This window comes from Aptenodytes forsteri, unplaced genomic scaffold, assembly GCF_000699145.1.
Source record: "Aptenodytes forsteri isolate BGI_AS27 unplaced genomic scaffold, ASM69914v1 Scaffold256, whole genome shotgun sequence".
NCBI lineage: Eukaryota > Metazoa > Chordata > Aves > Sphenisciformes > Spheniscidae > Aptenodytes > Aptenodytes forsteri.
Window position 1 is genome coordinate 2,505,999 of NW_008795021.1, and position 25,354 is coordinate 2,531,352.

The 25,354-nt window shown below is 39.3% G+C and overlaps 1 protein-coding gene across 4 annotated transcripts in view; it reads right to left on the reverse strand.

The window, feature by feature from the left end:
- The window catches only part of RIMS1 (regulating synaptic membrane exocytosis 1), a 207,631-nt gene that overhangs the window by 2,742 nt on the left and 179,535 nt on the right, over positions 1 to 25,354 (reverse strand). For all 4 annotated transcript variants that reach the window (XM_019471125.1, XM_019471127.1, XM_019471126.1 and 1 more), the window contains 3 exons: positions 8,666 to 8,807; positions 3,647 to 3,759; positions 756 to 857 (listed from right to left, as the gene is read on the reverse strand). In XM_019471125.1, the coding sequence (XP_019326670.1) occupies positions 756 to 857; positions 3,647 to 3,759; positions 8,666 to 8,807 (357 nt within the window). The remainder of the gene's footprint in view (positions 1 to 755; positions 858 to 3,646; positions 3,760 to 8,665; positions 8,808 to 25,354) is intronic.

Below are 25,354 nucleotides of genomic sequence, written 5' to 3' on the forward strand. Positions count from 1 at the left end.
ATGATTCTATGATTCTATGATTCTATGATTGAAAGGCATATTTAATGCTAAGTCACTCAGATAACACAGACATTAATTGCTCTTTCGTCTTCAGCTCCTAAGGAGGTTGTAAAGTACCATTTTGGCAAAAATGTTATCTAAAACAACTGTTCCCAGTTGTTATGGTAAGCAGTGGTTGTGGTGGAGATTATACATCTCTTCTAATAAAGATTTCTATAAATAACCAGAACTTCCAAAAATGTCCTTATAAAATGATACAATATTAAATCTCATTCATTATACAAATTATTGACACTGGCACTAGCATAACCTGCTGTCTTGAAGCACTGCTGCGTACAGAAGACCATGGCATGTGGCTCCATTAAGCTGTTTGTTCAGAGTACTTTCATCTTTTCTCCCTCTCTTGTTTTGATGTGGAACGAACACAAAGGACTTCATCTACATCGACAAAGCCCCTCTGAGATATATGACTTGCCTAAGATACGCAGAAATACTTCTGCAAACGTTCCTTCCAGAACGGATGTTGAGTTGCTGAAAATCACTCCTTGAAAGGTGGCGTGCAATTGGCAGATGCAAGGTGGTAAGAAGTGGACATTGCTAGCAAGGATATATCCACACACACATTCCTTGTTGAAAAGCAAACCAAGCAAATACAAATGTGGTGACAGCTAATGAGGAGCTCAAAAAGTCTCTGATCCCCAGTATATCAGCTTATTTCATATTCTTGTTTTCTGTTCATATTTTTTTTTCCTTACCTGGGGTAGATTTGGAGCCAGGTTTTTGTGTGAGGCCACGGGCTCTAATGACTTCTACTTCTAACTGGCCCTTTTTATCCACCATTCCAATCTGGATGTCACCTGAGAGGGAGAAGAAAGAAGCCCACATTTTAGAGAAGCAGTATGGCCCGGGAGATAGGGTATAAGAGTGAGAAACAGAAAGACTAGTTTGCTACTAGTCTGCTGCATTAGTGCACTTGTCACCTCTCCTGAGCCCTTTAATTCCTCCATCCTTAAACCAGGACTAAAAGGGACTACTTAGGGAGCACGGTGCCCTCTCTTGGTGTATGGTTTATACCAGAGCTCAGTACTTCTGATCCATGGAGGCAGGCAAATTTACAGCAACGCTATGGTATAACCACCTCACCTTTGATTTTGCACTGGTGAATTATCTACAGACTTCCTACCTAGGACTGTTGCCCCAGTGTGCCAGTCACTGACATGCGCTGCCCTGACAGTGGTCCCGTACTCAGAGAGCCTAAAACTCAAACTCATGTTCAGAAATCCCCTCGGCTGGAAGTTTCTGCCTCCAAGCTGAGACGCAAGAGCTGGCAGTGCGAAGGCTCCTTGTCTGATGTAGCAGGAAGGAGAACTGCTGGTAGAGGCTAACATTGAAACCTTCTTCTGTAACTACAATTGCCTGACTGGATCCTCTGCGTAAGGCAGAGACACCAACCAGACGAGGCACGCAGTCATAGCACAGCTTCAGAGAATGATGCCCTGACCCCCAGGAGCTCAAAAGAGGTCTTTTTTCTGCAAAAGTCTCCAACAAGTACAGGGGTGACAATTTTCTTGTTTTTATCAATATTCCACACCCATTTTTGGTGTGAATAAAATGATGCAACATGTTAAAATAAGAAGCTGCTTTCGCTACTAAATAGTCAAGCTTGTTTCCCTGCCTAAGTTCTGACAAATGACATTTCCTGCAGAAAAAGGAAACTGCTTAGTCCGAGACCAAGCACTGTTCTGATCTAGATCAATAAAATGCAAGGGAAGTCAACTATGGGCTGATGCTCAAAGCATTATATCTCTATGGTTTCATATCATGGAATCAGCTGGGTAGAAATCTAACAGGCCACTTAGAATAAAAAATGCACAGTATGATTCTATGATTCTATGACACGGGCAGCTACGTGACACCTGTGCAAATAAATGAACTATACATATATATCCATGAAACACGTGAGTATGTACATATTTGACATGTAAACGCTGATTGTCTAAAAAAACACACTCACAAATAGATGGTCCTGAACTATAGAGTTTGGGGTCTGGATTTAGAAAGACAGCATTTTGAAATTAACTGGGCATGAGATTTTCACATGCTTGTCTAACAGTATATTAAAGCAGTGTTTATACTTTGGTACTTGAGGCATGACAGAGCAGCAGGGAAGATTTTTTTATCAATCAAACTTTGCTTGAATAAACAGAGCTCTGTGTTGCACTAAAAATAGTTCACAGGAAAATTCCAACAAGCCTTTTTAAAAGCACATCTCCGTATCGCATACCCAAAATAAAACATGCGATGGGGAACCAGAAGGGGGAGCGATAATACAAACATTTTCAAATCGTCACTAGTGAAAGGATACCGCATAGAAGGTCTTCTGAAAACTGTTAAAAACCATGACTGAATGCTTTTTTGGGGGCCAGAACTTGAGCCTTTAGTAAATAAAGCAGTTCTAAGACGTGAAAATAAACGTATTACCCAAGTAATCTGCAGAAAAATATTTAGTCAGGAAACAAGATTAAAATAAAGAGACGGAAGAAATCTAGACCCTTATATTCATACCGATAGAGCCACTTAGATTTTTATTGGGCAAATCATCTCACAAATATCTTCTCTTTCAAAATAATAATAAAAAATAGGAATTTAACAAGTTTGGGGCTTATTAATGCATTAGCAGCAGTCATTTGGACTTACACAGCAACCCTTGCCTTAGGGGGTACTCAAAGCATTCTCAAGAATTGAGAATTCTCCTTCTGCTCATGAGTTGGGAGCGGAACACTCTCTTCTGCAATTTTTCTTTCTGTTTCTCTCTCCTTTTTCAGAAGCAGCTCAGTAGCCCTTCCTGAAGCTGATTCTTCCAAGACAGCTGTACTGACGCATTGGCCATTTTTAATTTCCAGCAGGAGAAGTATGGTTAAAGTAGTGGATCAAGGACTCCTCACTTAGCATCCTAAAGCATGTCTAAGAATTGCTCATATATAAGCAAAAAAAAATCAAACCTTTCCAAAGATACTTACACAGCCCTGCACTGTTGCACACCTTATACACTCATACTCGATTCATAACCAGGATACAGCTAATGCTACTATAGGGAAATACAGACTGGTCTGGAACACAGAGAAGATCACAGGTAGCCCCAGGCAGCTGCTGTAGAAAAGGATTTTGTCTCTTTCATGGCAAACACTGGCTTTATCAGCAACTGATTATTGAGCATTACAAACGTGAGCAGAAGTTTCACATTCTGGGGTTAGATGAACTAAGCTTGGACAAGTGCAGAGTTTGGCCAGAAACTGTCGCATCCAATATAATCTGTGGCAAGTAAATATAAACTCTGAACAGCTGGGATTTTGCACTGAGCTACAATTGGAGAAGCCACAATAATTTTGAGTGGAAGTAAAGTGCAACCCCTATCTTCAAATTGCAAATGAGATTTGCAGACACCTCACATACAGAGCAAATACTGTTTCTCACCTCATTTTGGATGCTAGCGTGCTAGGAATACTGGTGACTGCATATAGGACCTTCATGTTTACAGTGAAGGAAGCCACTTTGTAAAAGGCTTTTTGGTGCTGTAGTCTGGCAGTGTGTGCATTAGTTAATTGGCTTATTAGTCATTCAACAGAGGAGAACATATTATTCTTACCCATGGCCGGGGTGGCTAGCGTTTGTCGGCCTACTAACTGTGCAGGTCCAAGTCCATCGAGGAAATCACTAAACTGACTGTCAGTGCCCAGCCGTACTCCAGGAAATATTAAGCTGAAGCAAAATAAAAGCTGGTTAAGCATAAGAACAGGATTAATTTCTATTGTCCTACAGTATTTACTTCAAAAGTACTACTGATACAAGGCAAGCGGATCAGGATGTGCAACCACAAATTGTTCTGCAGCATCAGGAACGAGCTGTCTCACATGGACCCCAAAGAACTGTAGTGAAATTATGCACATGGACCCAAAGTAGTCCATAAAACAGCTCTTGCTAAGGAGTTCTCCAGGAGCAGTGAAGAGCCTGACAGGTGAATATATGAGTGACCTTATATGAGAAAACATAAAAAGCCTCATGAAATTTAATAGCTTATCATTCTTCATTCTTGAATGCTTGATTTACCTTGTAATACTGTTTTATATCTGTACATACATCCAAACCCCACCCGCATCAGTTAGAACAAACAGGGAAAACAGATGTATATGCTAAATTAATCTGATTGCTGCAGCTGTTTAACGAAGCAGTAAACTGGCAGGTAGTACTAGTGTTGATTAGAGCTAAACCTAATGCCACTCCCTAGCCAAAATATTCTGGTAGCCACATCTGGATCTACAGTTGGCACCCACCCCTCTTTCAGGACACAAACTGAACTGTAATACATTGGCACAGAATATATGGAAACATTCAAGGTCAGGTTGGACGGGGCTCTGAGCAACCTGATCTAGTTGAAGGTGTCCCTGCCCACGGCAGGGGGGGTTGGACTAGATGACCTTTAGAGGTCCCTTCCAACCCAAACTATTCTATGATTCTATGATATGTGCTTTTCCAAGCTGCTTTCTTGTATTCCAGAATCTCCACTTTCTTTTTAATAGATAGACAGTCTCCAAACAATAACAAAAGAAACAAACAAAAAAAAAAAAAAAAAAGAGAGAAAGAAAGAATGATCCATGCTGGGGAGACTCAGCTTTGACTTCCTCATCGCAATTATGAGGAACAGAAGAGCAGACTTTGAACCAAGTCTAGATAGCATCTTAGCCAGCAGGCCCTCCACCACTCTGTATCTGCTTCTCCCTCAAAGGAAATTCCCTATTAGACAGGAGAAAATAATAACAAAACCTCCTAATAAAAACATCTAGTGTGAAAAGCTTTGATTGCCACAGATCAGGCTTATGTGCTCCAGTCATTCAATTCACACTGAAAACTCTTTGCAAACCCCAGTTAGTTGGATAGAAAAAGCCCATTCCTCTCTTCAAGACTAACTGCTCTTACTATGCCTGCATAAACATATAGACTGCCTGTAACTAAAGCTGGCCAGAAGATATCAGCACAGTGCTTTTCATTAGAAAACTCTGATTTACCAAAAGGTAAGCTTTTCACATAAGTTTAGTTTTAAGAAATCTTTTTTTTTCAGTAGGTTTCTTTAGATGGAGGAGGAAAAGAACCTCAAAGTCTCCAGTTCAACCATCAGCCCACCAGTTACAGCATTCACCTAACCTTGAGATGCAGCTTCAAGCCCACCCTTCCTGACAAGACACACAATCTGCTTCTCTCCCCAGTGGCACTACCCGTTCACTCTCGCCCCTGCTATGAAAAGTTTCTTTCTTTGGCCTGTTTCCCCAAAACATGTTACATTTTGCTATGGAATGACTAACAACATTGAAAATGTTCCCTTGAGAGCATTCTCACTTTTCAGACACCTCTAGCTATACACATAATAATGAAGGTTGTGAAGTACGCATTCACCTTAATGTGTATTAATTCTAATTCATTCAACTCCATTACGGGTCAAGCAAAAGAACATAATGTGGTACTTGGGGTATCTACTGTAGGAATCTCCATTCTCAGCTGAGCTACACGTCTGATTGGTCTTATGGAATGCAGGATGAGGCCTGATGCTGTCAATAAACTATGTGACTCTGGAAGTAAAGTCAGTATCATAATGTACACACACACAAGGAAGGAAAAGTAGCCTGTGCAAACTTAACATCAGCATTTCCTAATTGTCATCATTACCCACCTACAGTAATGTCAAGAGTGAACTGCAGAGAAAATACTACTCAAGCAACCAAAGCCAAGCTCTCGCTGATTTTGATGGGAATCTCACAAGAGACAGGAAAAACCTAGCAAACAGCTTTGCTATTCTGAATGCAAGGTGCTATCAAAAACTGATTCATGCTCACACTAGAAATAACATCTGAAGTTAAATGTGACATTTCTAATGTTCAAAAAAGGCCCAGAAGAAGGAGGGAGAGAGGGAGAGGATTTTAGGATCAGCTGGCACAGTGCATGTACCCCTGATTATGTGATGCAGTTGTGTGTCTTCCCCTCCACCTTGCAGTTGTGTCCAACACATGTTCTAAAAATAAGCCAGCGATGCATGTGGGGGAAGTGATTAAACAGTAGAAAATTGTTTTATTGGTCATCTTTCTTACAAGAATCTCTGTATTTAACATTCTTCATTCACTGTGATCTAAACCCAGAGCTGCTGTAAACTAACATTATTCTATCGAACTCAAGCGAGTTTGCAGAGCACCTGAGGATTTGATCTATAGCTAAATCACAGAATCACAGAAAAACAGAAGACTTCAGAGAAGTTTTCTAAGCCACAAAGTACAGCACCACACTGAACAGAGCCCTTCGGTATCCCTTTTGCCTATGGCATTGTGTCCTGTTTAAGGAATGTTTCTTTTCCTTCATTGCAGCAAGATCTATTTAACTGTTTCACCTAAGTTTTGTTATCTGCCTCCTTTGGCCCATTCTCCTGGGCTTCCCTTCAGAGTCACTGTCAGATGTTGGTGGTGCTCTCACTTCACTGGCCTCACTGTTTCTTTACTCTTGCCAGGGACTGGAATAGGGATGTGGAGATCAGGGACAGCGTTTAAGGCTAAGGTCAAGTGCGAAGTGGGTTTGGAGTCAGGAAATGAAGTTGAGGTATACTGAGGATCAGGAATCAACCAGAAGAGCTGGTAACTCTATCAAACCAAAAGTCTAGGACAGAAACATGGTGAAAAGTTAGGGAGCTGGTGCCAAAAGTATGGATCAGAAAAGCAGGACAAACGTGGTCAGATGTGAAGAAATCTATTGTATGAGACCGCAGAGAGAGGTAAGGAGACTTGTCAGAGGCAGAACTGGTGCTGGAGCAGCAAGAGATGGGGAGCAGGCACAGGAGCTAAGGAGGCAGAAACAAGACATAAGATGCAGATAGTGTGACTACCAGCTTATGATAGCTCACTTTAGGTAAAGTGGAAGATGGACCTAGTTCTAAAGGATTATTTTCAAACTAAGTCCCACAATGCACATCCAGCCTGCAATATGTCCCGATAAGAAGCAAGCACTCCGTTTACCTCCCAGGATTGTTCTCTTCACTGCCTTACTCAGAGACTGATTCTCAAGTCAACAATTTAAGGCTCTACCTTGCAGTTCTGTCCTCCAGATGCCTGCTGTGACCTCCAGATCCAGACCTTGACTGCCCCAGCCTTGCCAAATCTGTTTACACACTCTGAGGGTGCAGCAGAGGATTAGGCTGTTCCCCTGAAAAGGTCCTCACCATCAGTGCTGGGCTCCCACCCCTCCCATACTGCTAACCAGGGAAACAGGCTCCCCAGGCTCCTCCTTAGCAGGGTCCGGTTTATTGGGCCCTTTGTCACCATGGTGAGTGACTGGTGTCTTACAGCCTGACACTCCAGCCTAGAGAGAGGAAGGAGGATGGCAGGATGGAGTGTTGAAAGGGTAAAGGTAATGCTCTATCACAGAAGCATAGTGGGAAAAATACTGGGATATTTGACTCTTGTCCCTCATTCTTCATCTGATGCTTATCTACTTTATTTTTTGAGTTATTCATGATGGAGCCTGTTTTTCTTACATGGCTCTTGCAATTCTTAGCATTATCATAGAATCATAGAATGGTTTGGGTTGGAAGGGACCTTAAAGATCATCTAGTTCCATCACCCCTGCCATGGGCAGGGACACCTTCCACTAGACCAGGTTGCTCAAAGCCCCGTCCAACCTGACCCTGAGCACTTCCAGGGATGGGGCATCCACAGCTTCTCTGGGCAACCTGTTCCAGTGTTTCACCACCCTCATTGTTAAAAAATGAGGGTGGTGAGATCATCTGATGATGGAGAAACTGCACCTTTACACAGCTCCTTGCCACAACCATGGCTGCCCTTGGCTCTTTGTGCCTTATACAATGTGCAGTAGCAATTGTGGTAACATGGTAAGCACATAAAAAGATGCCAAAGAAGTCCCAATCTCTCATTTTTCCCAGGTCTATAGGGTGGATTTGCCTATCCCTGGTTTCCCCTTTTATGGGGAGGCATCTTCTAAGAATTCCCTAGTGACCACTGTGCCTTGGCACACATGGTAGAGTCCCACTGAGCGCTGTGAGGAGGCTGGAGTATTCATGCACACTTTTGTGTCAGATCTCCCTTTGTTCTCCTTTCCTACATACTGAGTCATTCAGCAGTGAATGAAAACAGCTGCCCCATTCCCCACAGTGGTCTGCCTGATTTCAGCTGATGGGGCAGTTGGACTCTGGGTTTACAATTCTCAATAAGAGACTTGGACCAACTCCAAACTAAACTTTCTTTGTATATAGTATTACTGAACAGAGTTTCGTATCACAGGGATTTACATACAACATCTGAAGTTTAACTCTGAGTTAATCCAAACATAAAGAAAAAGTACCCCTATGTTTTGTTTTGAATAATGTGGTCTGAATTTAGCTGTCTTTTGATGAACAAAATGTCTCACTGGATGACAGGGAAAATGTGACTCCCTAAGAAGTCCTCTCTCAATTTCAATTTTCAAGAAATTTGTGTTATGTGCCTAAAATAGTTCAGTTTTGCAAACGTTTCAGAGGAAGAATCTGTACGCCAGAGCTGGGACCTCTCTTCACATCCCAAGTTTTCTTACAAAGACAAGAAACTTCTACATTACTGATGTTTTTAATGACACTTACTTGCCCTCGGAGCTGTAACTATTTATGCTGCCGTCAGTGGATTCCCGACTTGGCTGTCGAACCATACGACTTCTCATCTCTGCTGCCATTCCTGTCCCTGTGCTTCTCTGTATCGTGCTCTTTAGCTTCTTGTTGCCAGCCTCTGAAAGCAGAGAAAAAGAAGCCATAGTTAGAATAACAACTCAGAGCAAAGCCTTTCCTTGCAGTTTTCCCCCAACAAGTGATCTGACTTGACTATTACTATTTAATAATATGAAAAGACTATTCCGATCGAAGAAGGAATCTATCTTCTTCAGCTGCAAACTGGTGAAGACTTCTCTTTAAAAGTTTGCCTAGGGCAAACTTTTAGAAATCAGGTGTCTTATTAATAACCATTATACAGTCAGAATGTAGACAGGATGACTGTGATAGTGTCTGCTAACCATACACTCAGTAAGGTGTCTCTAGCCACCTTGTTAGTTAGGTTGGGTAACTACAAAAGAAGTTGCGACTCTCACAGGAAAGAAGAGGGAAAAACCCCTTCATGTATTCAACAGAAAAATGTTAAGTACTAAAATACTTAGTATCAAAAATATAATAATGTGTTTTGACCCAGCAAAATCTTACTTTTCACCACAGAAATTCCTCAAAGTAAACAGTGAGCTTTACATAACTTCTCATCTCAGCACTTCCCAAGTAGAATTAACTCTTTGGAGACTCCGTGTGGAAGATGATGGACTTCACAGAGTCTAGCCTTGCAACTGAACACTAGAGGGTAATGTAGATCTTGTGAAATTGTTTAAAGACTTGATCCATTTGGAAAAGCTTCCATCACACATTCTTTAAAATGCAATTTGAGTTCCACCTGGAAGGTTTCATGTTACTCTTGAGCAAGGAGAGCTTCCAATCCTTTTCAGGGGTGGTTATGGGCTCAAGGTGCACAGCTGATCTACAATGAATTCTGCTGTCACATGGCAGAAATTATGCTTCTAAATGATGATACTCGTTCTCAAAGACCTTTAACTGAAATACTTCCACCAAAGTCTCTACATGATGTAATAGTGTGTGTTGACTTCAAACTCAGTGTCCTCTTCGTTTTCATTTAGTTCAGCCTATCATTCAATGGGTAACATTACTTTCTCTCAGGAAGTAATAGATTTGATAAAGTTTCACGTAAGTGCATGCAAAAACATTCTCCTGCATTTTCCCCTTCATTTCAGAGTTCCTTCACTGCTCTCTGCAAAGTCTCTGCTTCCTTTTCACAGTCTGCTCAGGGGAGCATCTGAACAAAATAAATGTTTCTTCCACCTCCACCTGCTGCGGAGACTGAATTGCTCTGAAAATGTTTTCACCTTCCTGTTTCACATGGACACGGTTGATATATGAAGCTGACAGATCTTGACCTCTCTTCACATAGAAGCTATGGATTTGGTATCCTCCGCATGGCCTGCGCATTGCTCAGGGTGACTAAACATGCTGGTGAGAATGGCTGGCCCTTGCTCTTTGGGTCTGCAGAGCTGGTGGAGGGCAGGGAGAAATCACACAGGAGAGAGCAGCTCCCCCTCTCCCGGGGTTATCACAGTAACCTCTTTGGAGCTAGCAGACAGACAGAAAACATGGCCAAAGCGAAAAAGCAGTAATTCGTATATTGGGCTAAGAAGAGGCAGTGCTACAGCAAAAGGGGCTGTGGTTTTCCTCTTAAGCCTTCTGGACCAGGGGCTGTTTATCCATGGCCACCCAGAAGCACAGAAACAAATGCCTCTGAGTGGAAGAAATCAGCTACTTCCACAGATCCTTTACTCTCTTCTGAGGCCAATAGCTCTGAGGTTTTGTTGAGCCACTGCAACTCATCCAAATTCCTGGTCCTTGGTCAGCTGAAAACGCATTATTCAGTGCTGCTAAACGTGAGGTAGACTAGACTAGACAAGGTACACCAGGCAGACCAGGCTCCACTCTTAGACAGTGCAAGTGGCTGTGGAAGATATTTGCTGGAACTTCAGTGACTCCATATGTAGAAAATCAAATGCTACGTTTTGGACCTGAGCTTTATCTTTAAAAACAGATGGTACATCCAGCATATCAATGCTGAAAGGTAAGCTGAGCATAAAAAATAAATCAAAAGGCAGCCCAGGAAGTATAACCCACATGCAGAGCCCCATGCCAAAGCAGGATTCTCACATTTTCAGTAGCTACGCATTGCCACCCATGTTGTTTTGTGCCGCTCTCCCTTGCTGGGACTTGTCTGAAAGTGCCTGTGCTTCCATCTGCTCCTACAAAGCGGGTGAGATTATGGGGTTTACCCCCTGCCTTCTTTTCTGGAGCCAGCCAGACCAGGCAGCATGACTGGCAGGATAAAATATGGCAGAGCCTGAAATGGGGGCAGTTGAATAGGGTTGCCTGTAAGTACTCACGGCTCAGGAAATGGGAGTGATGAGACACTAAAGGTAGCTACAAGATCATCATGACCTTGGCACAAATTGGGAAAGAGATATTGCTCTGGACCACCTGGACAACACGGTGGGTGCTGAAACTTAGGGATTAGAGCCAGGCTGTTGGGAAAGCATAATGAAGAACATATTCATAGAAATAATCACTGCAAAAAAATTCCATTGACTAAATCACAGAAATTAATATTTTAGCTTTGAGCCACAGTAGAGATTGAAAATAGCAAGTGGGTTTTTTTGAAAGAGTAATTTTATATTATCATGGATAACATCCATGTTGCTGCTTGAACATACTTCTTTGCTCCACAGATTTTAAATGCACAGACCATGAAGTAGGAATCCTCGTGCATGGCCATAAGCAAGTCCACAACCTTGTCTCACTGTGCTGCAAATATCAGATTGTCTTTTTCCAAATACTTTTCAAGTCACTGCTCTCTGTCTAACTGTGCTGGATTCCACCTCTTCTTTTTCCTTGTCAACGTTTTTTTCAGGTTGAAGATTAAAAAAAATGCTTTTGCCTTCTCTTGTAACTGCTACTAATATCCACAATGTTTCCTGGGAAAACTGGAATCCTCCTGCATATTTCATTTTATAACCTCAGTCTTAGTATTCTGCAGTACAATCAGAAATATAACATAAAAGTAACCCAAGTTAAATACATCAAGAGTTTTATGGCATAAAGGGAATTGCTTTTGCCCATGACTAAGAACCGAAAGGCACATTGCACAGGTTTTGGAAGTTTTAACCTTGGTCAGTTATGCATATCATATTTTTTTCATCCACTTACAGCACAAAAAGTAATGAGAACATTTTATCTTGTTGGTGTACTCCTGTAAACTTCTCAGAAAACCCCCGTTCTGCAAGGGAGGGAGGTGGTTAGCATACAGCTGAGTTGGGAACTGCTGTTATTTCTAAAGGCGCCGCGGTAATGTGAAGTCACTCTGGGGTACAACTTCCAGTCCTGCCTTGACTGCACAATGAAATACGGGATCCAAACACCTACCAGTGTTTCTCCTTCTCTTGATAACGCTTTTTAAAACTTTCATTTTCATCTTGTATTGCTTTTAATCTAGCAGTTCTGCATGTATCTTTGGAACCCTGTCTTTATACGAACAGTACAAGTTCATAAAATATTTAAGTTCAATACCTATGCTATGATATATTGAGAAGATTTTCTACGCTTGTCTGGGTATCTATTGGAGAATGCTTGGTCCTGCTCCTGATTTTTATTAGTTTGATATGTACAATTAAATTTTATAATATGTTGCAGTTATTTGCCTGCACTGTGTAAATTACACTATATTCATCATGCAGACTGAAGATAAACTGCCTCTATACTGAATACCATTTAGGGGCAAAATTTACTCCAAAATAGTCTGTATGCTTCTGTCTGCTGTGTCAATTGTGTAAGGCTTTCTGCGTGCAGAAATGCAGATTGATGTGCATAAATTGCATCTAAACACATAGTTTAACAGGTACAGCTAGAGAAAAATGATTACAGAGCAATTGTGATGAACATTTTTGCGGATTTAATAACTGATGCAAAAGGATCTTAAAGCAGCCGTCTGCAGCTACAAAAGATACACAGCTTGTAAGCATTTTGCAATTCATCAACAGCCTTGTAACACCCCTGCTACAACACACTGATGAGTGTGTGCAATGTGCTATTTCAGTCTACCTATTATAAATATAGCCTAGTGATTCCTTTTTAATCTGACAAGAAACTGGTCCCTGATTTTGGTTTTCTTGGACAAAAGTAAGTTAATGGAGATCCTCATCTAAGTAATGACGAAGAGCAAAAAGCAAGCTTGTTAGTGTATGTACTATCATACATTTGCACAAAATATCAATGCAATTTATGTGTCCCCAATTTCTGTACTTCCTAATCACTTTCAAGTATAGCAGCCAGGAGCAAAATGTTATTGACAAGAGAATTATATTAGCGAGAAAGGGTCAGTGATATTATCTATAGAATTAAGATGGCCTACTAGAGGCTAGCCTCAAGGCCAGCTTTACGTTTCTAAAGGCATCCAATTCAGAGAGGACAATGCCAGGACAAACGGCCCAAAATAACTTGTATCCATGACTGCCCTTAGCAAAGTCATGACTGCACATGGCATCGCCATTGGCCTGGCTTTTCCTCTGGGCTCCATGTGGTGTCTGGAGGCAATTACTACATTTTGCTCTTGTTTCAGTATAGTAAGTCTGAAATAACGGAAGGGGCTGCACCACGGCCTGCTGGAGTAAAGCTTTTATCGTGTGATGCCAAGGTATGTATTACATGCCATGGGACAAGGCTAGGGGACATACAAGAATATGCAAGGACACAAGCTTGGCGACTTAGTCAATAGGACAGTGTTAGAGACCTCTGTAGGGCAGAAGATGACAATCCTGACACGGTCTTCTATGTACTCCCTATAGGGAGAGGTGCCTTGAGCGAGTATTGCCCAGAAGCATACCTGAGGGCAACTAGTTGGTTAGCACCAAAAAATAGAAGCAAATTTACACACATGCAGCACCTGGGTATGTGGCATGGAAAATTCGTGACTGGTTCAAAAGAATGCTTCAGAGAACAAAGCATACACCACTGCTAAATCCACTAATGAAAGGGAAAATAAGAAGGGTACTAATACTCGGTGTCATCGCACGACTCAAGGGCAAATTATTCACGGTATCAAGCATGCTCATACATCCAAAGAAAGCCTAAAAGGACTACAGCTCCAAGCTAGCTCTGACTGAAACATGGCAGGACTGTGACCATATTGTTGGTTTGCACACTGACTGTGCAAGACACCGACAAGATTATGCCAGCTAGAATAGAATCATAGAATTGTTTAGGTTGGAAAAGACCTCTAAGATCATCAAGTACAACCGTTAACCTAGCACTGCCAAGTCCACCACTAAACCATGTCCCTAAGCACCACACCTACATGTCTTTTAAATACCTCTAGGGATGGTGACTCAACCACTTCCCTGGGCAGCCTCTTCCAATGTTTAACCACTCTTTCAGCAAAGACATTTTTCCTCACATCCAACCTAAACCTCCCCTGGCGCAACTTGAGGCCATTTCCTCTCATCCTATCGCTAGTTACTTGGGAGAAGAGACCGACACCCACCTCACTACAACCTCCTTTCAGGTAGTTGTAGAGAGCAATGAGGTCTCCCCTCAGCCTCCTTTTCTCCAGGCTAAACAACCCCAGTTCCCTCAGCCGCTCCTCATCAGACTTGTTCTCCAGACCCCTCACCAGCCTCGTTGCCCTTCTCTGGACACGCTCCAGCACCTCAACGTCCTTCTGGTAGTGAGGGGCCCAAAACTGAACACAGTATTTGAGGTGCAGCCTCATCAGTAAGGGTCATCCTCAACTCAAAGGACTATAAAAAGAAAAGCCAAGGGGCACATTTCCTTCTGGTCCTTTCTGATGTGTTACTGATTTTACAATCTCAAATTTGGCTGCTTGGAGACCTGCTGAGTTACAAGTTCTGCAGCATCCCACTCACTCTGCATGTAGCACTTTTAAACAACAACAAAATATATTTACACATGAATTGACAAAGTGCCCCTTGGATTATAGTCCTAAAACAGAGAAAGAAAAGAAGAAATAATTCAAACAGCATTTGTTCTTTTACATGTGTAATGTACTCTCAGATGAACTCCACAGTAGATTGATCTCAAAGATTCAAAGTGTACAGTGACTATGGACAGGAGAAAAATAGTAAAAAATATGACATTTAAATCCAATTTTTTCCTAAACTTTATATCCTGCAACGCTCCCCTGTATTTTCCATTTAGTGTATTCTGCTATAGTCTCCTGAATATATAATGCTGTTTATAAAAAGACATCTGAAATGTTGCAGTAACAGTCTTTTAAATGTTTCCTCCAGCTATCACACAATATATTCAAAGAAAGGAGAATGCTGTTTATATTCTGTGGTGTTAGATCCTGAGATTTAAAATCCAAATATAAAATATCATGTACTTTTTCCCATTTCTATTTATTAAAACAAATTCACAAACAACATTTATACTATTATAAATAACAGAACCTTCTAGAAAGAATATTAACCTTTTCAGGTGGGATAATTTATCAAGATGTATTTTTTTTTCAGGAGTTTGGAAAAAACAGTATCTCATAACTATATTCATAAATTCACACATTCAGCTGGTAAACCAACTTCATTCCCAGTAAATATTTTCAGATAATACAAAACAGATAGTGCAATTAGTCCGTTAATATACACAGTATTTTTTATCTTACATATTTAAAGACAAAGGAACAAAAAGCACCAATCCTAACAAATGGGAGACTTCACTGAAATGCTGGTAACGGTTATATTAACGCTTTGACGGCATTTTAGCCAGTGTACTGCAGAATCTCAGCTTTTGACTCTGTTATTAATTGAAAAGCAAACTTGCAAACTCAGACTCTTAACAGTTTGCACATAGATTCCAAAGGAAAGTAAAGTTAACTTATCCAACAGCTCCTATTGACTTCTGCGAAGCTGAAGTAGAACTTTGAGAACAAATGATGAGAATGGCTTAAGGTCCACGCTCAAAACAAAAGTAAACAAGAACTTCAAAAGCAGGCCATTATTTACTACCTGACAATGGCCTCAAAACTTTAAGCAACTGCTTTTACAAATCTTGCCTCCTTAAGAAAAGATGGTCCTAGGCATATTTACTGAAAAAAAAGTAAGAACAAGCATGTGGTTTTGTATTATTATCCCGATACATACGATTTTCCCATGTCAGGGAAGAAAACCTGTGTCTAACCAGAACACATCTATCTTAAGGAAAAGCAAGGGTATTTGGTCAGAAGTTCAGTTATGGCTTCTTAAATTACTACTATTTTCTGTCCAAAGATTTTTAAATTAGTAGTTTTGTCCACATACTTGCAATGAAGTGAAATGAGCCACTGTGTCAGCCAAAATGAGGCAATCAGTGATGATATATGGTTACGAGTTTTTACTGCTGGGATTGCACTAAACACTCTTTATAAACATATGAAATAACAGCATCTTAATTACCTTGTTCACATAGATGCGAATAGCTATATAAAAGCAGAATATGTAAATGAAACTGAAAATAGGTATACATGCCTAGATTTTCAACTCTTAAAGCCTATTTCAGTGAAATTAAATTAGTAACACAACAAAGTCATGTTTCCAACAAATTATTTACTACATAAACAGTTTATAAAATTTCAAGCACTCATTTTCTCATATACTCCTGGCTTTGTTAGACTGGAGGAGAAAGTGAGACGGAATGAAGTAAGAAGCTCAGAAGAGCTGTTTGCACTTCAACAGTAACATTTTTACAGCAAAACACAGCATTATTTTACAATGTTGTTTATTACCAGCCAACCCTTAGAAGACAACTGACATATGGTATAGAGATAACATTTGTCCACTGAAAGGGTGCTGGGACACAGCTGCCAGTTAATACAGGAGGGGAAAACAAAATTGTAATGCAGAAGAAAGTAGAAGAGATTCTTCAGACAAACTAAACCAACATTTCATTTCGTTAAGAATTTAAACATATTTAAGTAACTGCATGAAGTCTTTTTTGGTTATAGGCAGCCATTACAATTTTAGTAAATTTGAGGCTGTTTTTTAAATAAGAGTCTTCACAATTACAAATACTTCAGTATTTATTATTAAAACATAACAGTACAGTATGATTACTAAAAGACAATGTTTTACAAGTTGATATTAGCAATAAGTCAAATTTTATAAGACATTGCTAAAAAAAGACTTACTATTGCTATGCATCTGCAGAAAATTTCCTGAGAACTATGTGATGTACATAATGGCAACCCAAAGTACAATTCTTTTAATAATTTCCATAAAAACTGTAAATTGAAACACTGTCAAAATCACTGGTGCCAAAGCATCTTCTAGGAAAAAGATGTTATGTGCCGTTTTGTACAGTTGAAAAGTTTCTGAATAATAACTCAGCCCTAATTTAACGGCACAGCATACTGATCAGGAGACATTACAGCTTCAGAAAGAGTCCTCTCCTTTTTCTCACAACAATTAGCATCCTGTTAATCGATCTGAATATTCTGTACCTTTTCTGTAGTTTGATTTGTTCGGACTGCAACTTTCAAGCCCTTCAAGTTTTATTTTACCACTACCAGCACCTCCAGGTGGGTATTACATTTCCCTTTAAAAATGTTACTAACCTGCCTTTAGAGATCATTTCTAGTGTATCAGATCAAGGGATTACCACACTGACACAGGTTTTTCCTTAGTGACTGTAGCATTGCAAAGGTACAACCCCAGACTAACACACACTGCTGAATCAGACTAATACGTAGGCTCATCACAGTAACACAGAGAAAATACAGGCTTACCTCTGGTTTAAGCAAAATTAAACATGGGCTATGATATAATCCTTAGCAAGCAGCCGGCACCTAAAGCAGCTTCACCTTTGTTTAAATATCTCGTGCTGTTTCTGGGTAGAATAAATCTCTGGGGTCCTGGCGTTGCTTCTCCCTCGTTCTCCTGTAACCACTTGGCACCGCAGCACTGCGAGGAATGATCAGGTTGCTTCACTCACAAGTTCCTTTTACAACTGTGATTACATTATAGGGCCTTGCAGTGAAAAAGTACTGAACTACCTGCCAGCTAGCACTTCATAATATATTGCCGAAAGGTTAAAAAATTCATTCAGCCGTGTATTTTCTAGTGATGTGCAAGTAGAGAAGAGCACGAAATATTCTTGGCAACCTTGTTTGATGCATTTTTTTAACGCTGCTGTTCAGAACTGGATGAGGAGAGTCAGATAAACTCAGAAACACATTTCTCTATCCTGGTGATTTTGACTCATTCTGTATGAATTTTGGTACAAAACCACCTGAAAGATTGCAAAGCTGAGAAAGCATCAAATTAGCATTAAATACTAAATTACAGTTACGTTACAGAAAAGTCTTAACGATGTTACTGTCTTAGAGGGACTTGAGCACACCAGAGTTAAAGTTTCACTGCCTCCTAAGTGCCCATGTGCGTTTTGAGAACACAGACTTTGCCATATGGTTGTTTCCATGTCAAATTGTTCAGTTTTCTGACACTCTATTCCAAAAATGTAATATGCTTTCCTCTTGCAATTAGTTAAGAATCAACTAATTTAACACACTTCTTAACAACTTGGCATTCAAGCATTGTAGGGACTGATGTGCTTTCTCTCACTCCCTTTTACAAAGAAAGGAGGTATCCAACCTAACATACATAGTGAATTAGGATATCAGGTTGATTAGATAGAAAGGAGAAAGGAAATGACTCTGCATTTGCCAAGCAAAAAGAAGAAAACGACTTCAAAAAGAATTATAATGGGAAAATAATAAAAAATATGAATGCAGTAAATTTCTCTCCAGTGGATCTTCAAGTTATGGTTATGGTGAAGTTCTGGTTATTTAAAGTATGGTAAAATGATTCATGAGAAAAATGCCACAAACAATATTGTGCATTTCACCTAATAAACATGTAACAGGACTTATGATTGCAAATACTGTGTAGGTGACTAACAGATTCAAAATACTATGCAGTAGGGATGTGGTATATCTCATGTCACACCTATGGAGAAACGTCCACCTATTTTCATTCCATAGGCACAGATTTCCTACATAGTGCAATGGTTAAAGTAATTTGTATCTCCTTGCTCTGCAGTACGCATTTAGAAATGATGTTCAGAACACCACAGAGAGGGTGGCTTACCACCTTTTTGAAAAATACGTAGTCATATGGTATGCAAGTCTCTTGTAAGGCATGTTAAAAAAAATTAAAAAGCAAAATACAATTAAATAGAAAGAGTTGTCTTCCAAAGAACAGTACAAGGACATGGTAGGAATGAAATGCTAATGTCGCTAGCTGCTAATGCGTGCGTATCACCTTCCTGAGACATGCCTTCAGCACGTGCATGGGAAAGGCCCTGAGACCAGGCTGCTGCCTGTGGTGTCCCTTGTCGAGCAGTTTTACACAAAGCACTTCGCTAATGTCAAGTGTGCAGAAGTTCTCTCCCACTCAGGCTCTTGCTTGAATCCAGCAAGCCCAGGGCAAACTCAGCAGAGGTTTAAATAAAAAAATAATGGAGGGAAGGCTTCCACACCATAGGCTCCCGGAAAGCCCCCACTTTGGTCACAGCCTTTCCTCCTTTACGTTCTTTCTCCTAGTCCCAGGAAAAATAATTCCTTTTTTTTTTTATTTGTACGATCAAAACCCCTTCCCAGGATTATAACTGTTTGACCTGCTCTTCTGGAGCTGTAACAGAAAGGCCGACCAAAAGCTTGGCTTTTTCCTCCACCACTGCAGGAAGAACGAATTCGAGCTCATCTGCCTCCTGAAATATTAGCCTCAGACTTTCCACAGAGTAAATTTTTCTGGGCAGCCTCCGAAGTACTGCACCCTAAAACTTTCATTTAAACTTTCCAAATTCCTAAACACAAGTTTGCATGTTGTTTTTGCCACCTTGTTTGCACTGCTGTACATTGTATCACCATCAGTGATCCCACTGAAGTTTCAGCTACAGTAAAATGCAGCCATGCCCTTCTTCAGCCAAAGTACCTATGCTAAGGTTTATTTTGCTTTTGAATTTCTTTTTAAATGTGATTATAAAGTCCCAAGCCAGCTATGCTGCGGTGACATACAGACCTACCTCTCACATTTGAGGTCAGCCCAGGTAACAGCTGCCAGAAGGGAGGCTAAAAACTCAGGAGAGGCTCCTTCTTCTGGTCAGCTAGAGTTCAAATCCACTTAATGACGGTCCTGGTGCAAAATTTATCTTTTTAATCAGCTTTTTATTCACAGCAGTAGTTAAGACAGGTAAGTAGCAAGTGAGACAGTTGCTGAATGTTTCCATTTTAAAACAGCTGTTTGTGGCATTGCGTTTGAACTGGTTTACACTAGTTATAGCAGGCAGTACGTAAAAATACCTACGGACTTCGGCGGTGGATCTGTGCTAGATAAACACTGCATAACTGTAAGATATAGTTGTTCCCTTTATGTTTATATTACTGAAAGTGGACAACTGTACACGAAGACTCAGTTTAGAGACAGATCGTTCAGCCAAACTTCCCAAATGAATAACTCTGCTACGAAATCATGTTTTGCATCCAATATTGCTGGTTTATGTCCATTACCAAATATGCACTAAGGAAAACTCTACTGACAAGATCTAAAGGTTCAAGTGTGCCTCCTACAGACACCAGTACAAAAAATTGCCACAGCATCAGTATGGCTTTGATTACTGGGCAAGGTAGGGAGAGATGTGAGAGAGCAGGATTTTCTGTAACACCTTGCCTTTTGCCATTAGTGAATCCAGTTTTTTTTACAGGTCTGTATGGCTGTCCGTTTCTCATTCTCCTCAGCTCTCCTTTCTGGGTTGCAAACCTTGCTTAGAAAGACTTTGCCTTTCTCAAAGGCAAAGGAGATGAGACAACAATTGACAGACACCAGGCAGAAAGGGTACCAATGCAGGAAGAGTTGTTCTGTGTTTTCTCTGGTAAATTATGCTAACTTTTCATTACAAAGCAAGATTTCTTTATTGCAACTGTTGGCTTGAGTGACAATAGATTTCTGATACAACTAATCTGTTACAAACACGATAAAAAGCTACAAAAAATATAAGCACAAGGGAGAATTAGCCATATATTATAAATGAATATTTGAGAGCGTCTGAATTACAGCCAATTTATTTAAGCAGACATCAAGTGTTTACCAAATTTTAAAGCCCTTTCAAACACAAGGCAGGATGAGATGGAAAAAGAAAATGAAACAGTGCTAATACTGCCTATCTCTACAGAAAAAAACAACTCCCCCCAAACTTCTAGTTATTTCTGAAGTGCACTAGCACTAGCACTTCGAAACTGCTATGCCAACTAAAACACAGGGTCACTTGAACTGCAATTTTTAATGCAACGGTGCAGGCATATTAGTAAGTTCAATGATCGAACGCACTTTTCTTGAAATAACACAATATCCACAAATGTTGCTCCATGTATGCTAATAACAGACATTACAGTACAATATGAAGTTAATTCCAATACTTCCAAACTATTTAACAGGCCATTTTCTTCTTTCTATATTATCCAAAAGCAGAAGCTAAGATTTAGCATTAAATTTTCCTGCTGTTTTGATATAAAGGGCACTGATAAACCTATCACAGATGAAGAGATGACAATCATTTTAAAATAAACTGGAAAACAAAAATTGCATATGAACATCAGCACCGAAGAAAATGAGAAAAGGTAGCAGAAAATCAGACAGCTCAGTATGAAGGGAAACTTTCAAATCCACGTCATAAAAACAAACACGAAAATCCACAATAATCAATCAGCCAGTCTGAACCACAGATTTCAAAATCCGAATTTACCTGCAGATAGCACATAGAAAGATGGCTCCCCAGAGTACATGGCACAAAATTAAAATACAATAAACAAACCTTATTTTCATGTTCCTAGTCTTACTACTGGTTAAACAGAAACTTGCCTTTTATGGTAATTTTTGTCTCTGTCTTAGCATAGAATAACTCAAGCCAAGCAGCACTACATCTTTCCAGGGATTTCAATATATATTAGCTCATGGATGAAGATCATAAAATACAAAAGTAAAACAAACTTGCCTTTCATAGCAGGATTACACCATGGTGCTTGAATCTTGCAGAGCTAATGGTTTGAAGGTCAGGCTCTTTGGAACAGATGCACTAATCTCTTATTATCTGTATATTACACAATTATTTCAGATAGTATTTTTTCTTGGAACTGACAGATAAAGCTCTATTTGCTGCTCAGGATTACTATGATCATTAATGAGAGTGCTGCTTTTAGGGTGTGTTCACACTGTGAGAGGTTAGCTGTTACTGAGTACAGGCTGCTAGAAAAATAGCAATGGACTGTTAAATAGTAGTCAAAAATAAGACAGGTGAATTCTACGCAGGTAAGACATCGTCAGAATAAAGATTAAACACAATATATGCATAGAAAAAAAGATTGCCATATACAGTATGAATCAAAATCACATAAGGTAAAACTTAAGATCAAAACACGATCTTGCTCTGTCATTATGAAATACTCTTGAAGGAAACATGCAATTTTTTTTTTATAGCCTCTATAATATATCAGATTTTGAAACTCCATGAGTACAACAGAATCTAACATGATGGAATATTGGAGATAAACCAACAAAAAATAAAATGTGCATAAACTGGCTCATTTACATAAAAATGATATTACTACCCTCCTGAAAAAGTAAAGATTGGATGGACTTAATAAAACTAGCTAATTGGCAGGTAACTTCTAATAAAATCATAACAAAAGATGACATCAAGAGCATGCAAATATCACAAAAGAAAAAGTTTAGGAAGCTCCTTGATAAGTTAAATGATATAGCTACGGCCAGAATAAGAACCAATATAGAAGTGACTTTCAATAAGCTTAAGTAACATACATAGTTAGTATAGTAACTATTTCAGAAGCTTTAAATAATAATGGTTATATGTTATTAAATATACCTTCTTTAGACTACAAAAAAATCAAAACTAGCATGTCAGGTATTAGAAAGAGGGTATTTTTTAAAAGGAAACTGCAATCGTAGGATTTACCCTACCCATTAGTGATGCAGCACTGAAGATATGTAATGAAGACAATCTCCAGTTTCTTTTGAAGCAAGTTTTGATGTGCATTTCAGTGGCAACAGTAGCCAATGTCACCGAAAGATGACTCAAATCTAAAAATTATTTTACTTTACAATTCTTTCATACAATGTGCCTGATTGCATACAGTTTCCAAAAGAATATATATTCACAATATCTCCTTTTTTCCTCAGCATTAAATACATGTATTTAACTTTTAACAAAAAGAACATATTCTAGAGGAAAATTGAAGGCATTTCTCTCAAGTCAAGAACTTCCAATATATAGGCAGAAAAGTTCTTAGAATAATTTGTGTTTTCTTCCACAGAAATTTTTAAGTAAAAGCAATCTTTCTAACCCTAGATTGGATACCATTGTCCAGTGGTGGTCTTTCTCTGAAGACTGCATTATGTGTATGCCAAGTTGGGAAAGAGGAAGATGCACAATGAAGAACAAAGCTTTTTCAAAGGCCTTAACTTTTCTATATATCTTTCTGTCATCTTCAGAGGAACTTTGGGCTACACAGGCTCATTAACTATATCAAACTAAACATAAAAGCATGGGTAATTTAAAACAAGTCCAAAGTGCATGGTCCTATTGAACATTTCCTTTTCCTCTATATCTGGAAGAAGTGTTTTTTTATGTCTTAAATACTCATTCACATTTATGTTTTACATACTTATTCACAAAAGCATGCAGAATTTTCACAATGGTCCAAGTTCATCATGTGTCGATCTCCATGGGACTATTTCCTGTGAAACATACATAGGACTGGACCTCACCCTCATCTGGATACTTAATGCATCATATTTAAATAAAACTTCCAATATTTTTGTAATGTGACAATATGGTATTTTAACAGTGAGGAAAATAATGCACTTCAGAAACCAAAGTCAACTTTCCCATAAAATCCCATTCCAGCACAATGTCGCCTGAAAATTTGAAATAATTAAATAATTACAATTACCTAGCTACTAGGATATGATTTCTATAAAATAATATTATGTTTTTAATATAACTCACAATCCATGAGTTTATAATATGTTTTGTTCTGAATTCACCCCAATGACAAAATAATAAATAAAGCACCAACCCAGAATCAGGGTGAAATTCAGGTCTGCTTTTCTTCATAATTACAAAGGGAAAGGAGAACATCTGGTGTACACTTAAGTGATGTCTTATCATGCCATCTTCCTATTCAGCAAGGCAGGTAACCACAGTATTTTCAGGTATTTTGTAAAGATAACTTGTGACAGTGATAAGCTATTATTTTCATAGGAAAACTAGCAATCTGAATAAAAAGATCTTGTTACAGAGAGTTCAGCACTGTGCCATCAAGTAAGATAACAAATGTCACCATGCTAAGTTCCGAAGTACAAAAAATGAGCTGAAAGAATGGTCAACAGGATGTGAGTATAAACATACACATTTTCAAGGCTATCCAGTGATAGATGAATGTATTTGTAATTATTTTAATTTAGTTAATGAGCTGTTCACATATCTTATGCACAGTTCAACTGAGTTCACCAGATTAAAAGATTTTAGGGATCTTCTTACAGTGAAGTCTTGACTCAGCCTGTGGTCAACATATCTTTTATAATAATATCACCGAAATACGTCAAGTAATCAGGTACCACCACTAAATTGCTCATTTAGTTAATTTTACACTGCAGAGAATAATCTATTGTATTAACCTTTAAAGCAAGTCCTTCCTGGTAGAATATTTAATTGAAATCCCCCAAATAGAAACATTCTTACTAGGAGGACACAAGAAATGAAGATGCTAAACGAAGCCAAGGATGACTGCACGACCCACATTATATCCCAGCAGCACAGAGGTGAGTCCTACTATAACGTTGTAGGAGTCAAACATATTGCTTTCAGCCATAGATTCCCATTTCAAGAAAGCTAACACTGTCCTAGTTTGTATTATAAACATCATTAAACATGTTTAATATGTAAGTGATATTTAGACATGCTTTGAATGTATGGACATTTAAGGTCCCATGGAATCTTTGCTTAAAACAATACCCCTAACTAAAGATTACACACATGTGCTCACACACATACATGCACACTCTGTGGGCACTCTGGGTTGTTTCTTTTCCAGTGCCATTTCAATGAGATTACCGTATCTCTTATAATGTGCTCCAAGGTACCTTAAACAGTCACAAATATTTTTTAATCTGGTAATTACAGTTTTTAGGAAGTCTTGGCTCTTCTGCAGACTGTGAGATTTTCAGTAGGTCGCTTCCAGTCCTGGAGTTTGCTTCTCAATAAAATGGGACAATGGCACTTACCGTTCCTTCGTATAATGCTTTAAGGTCTATGACTGCCAACAACGCAAAGAAGAAAGAACCATCACTACTATTAAAGAGGTCTGACATGAACTATAGAAGTCAGAACATAAATTAAGAGCGCATAAAATAAATTGCACTACAAAGCAAAGTTCAACAATACATGTTTACATAGTAGCCACAGCAGTCCTTGCTCCAGTTGGGATTGCAAAATGATTGCTATACTGCTACTGCAACTCTGAACAGGATAGAAAACTTTGGACAACAAACAGAAAAAAACAATCTGCAAAAGGTCATCCATTTATTCTACAGAACAGTCTTATCGGGTTACCAAATTCTTAGGCCT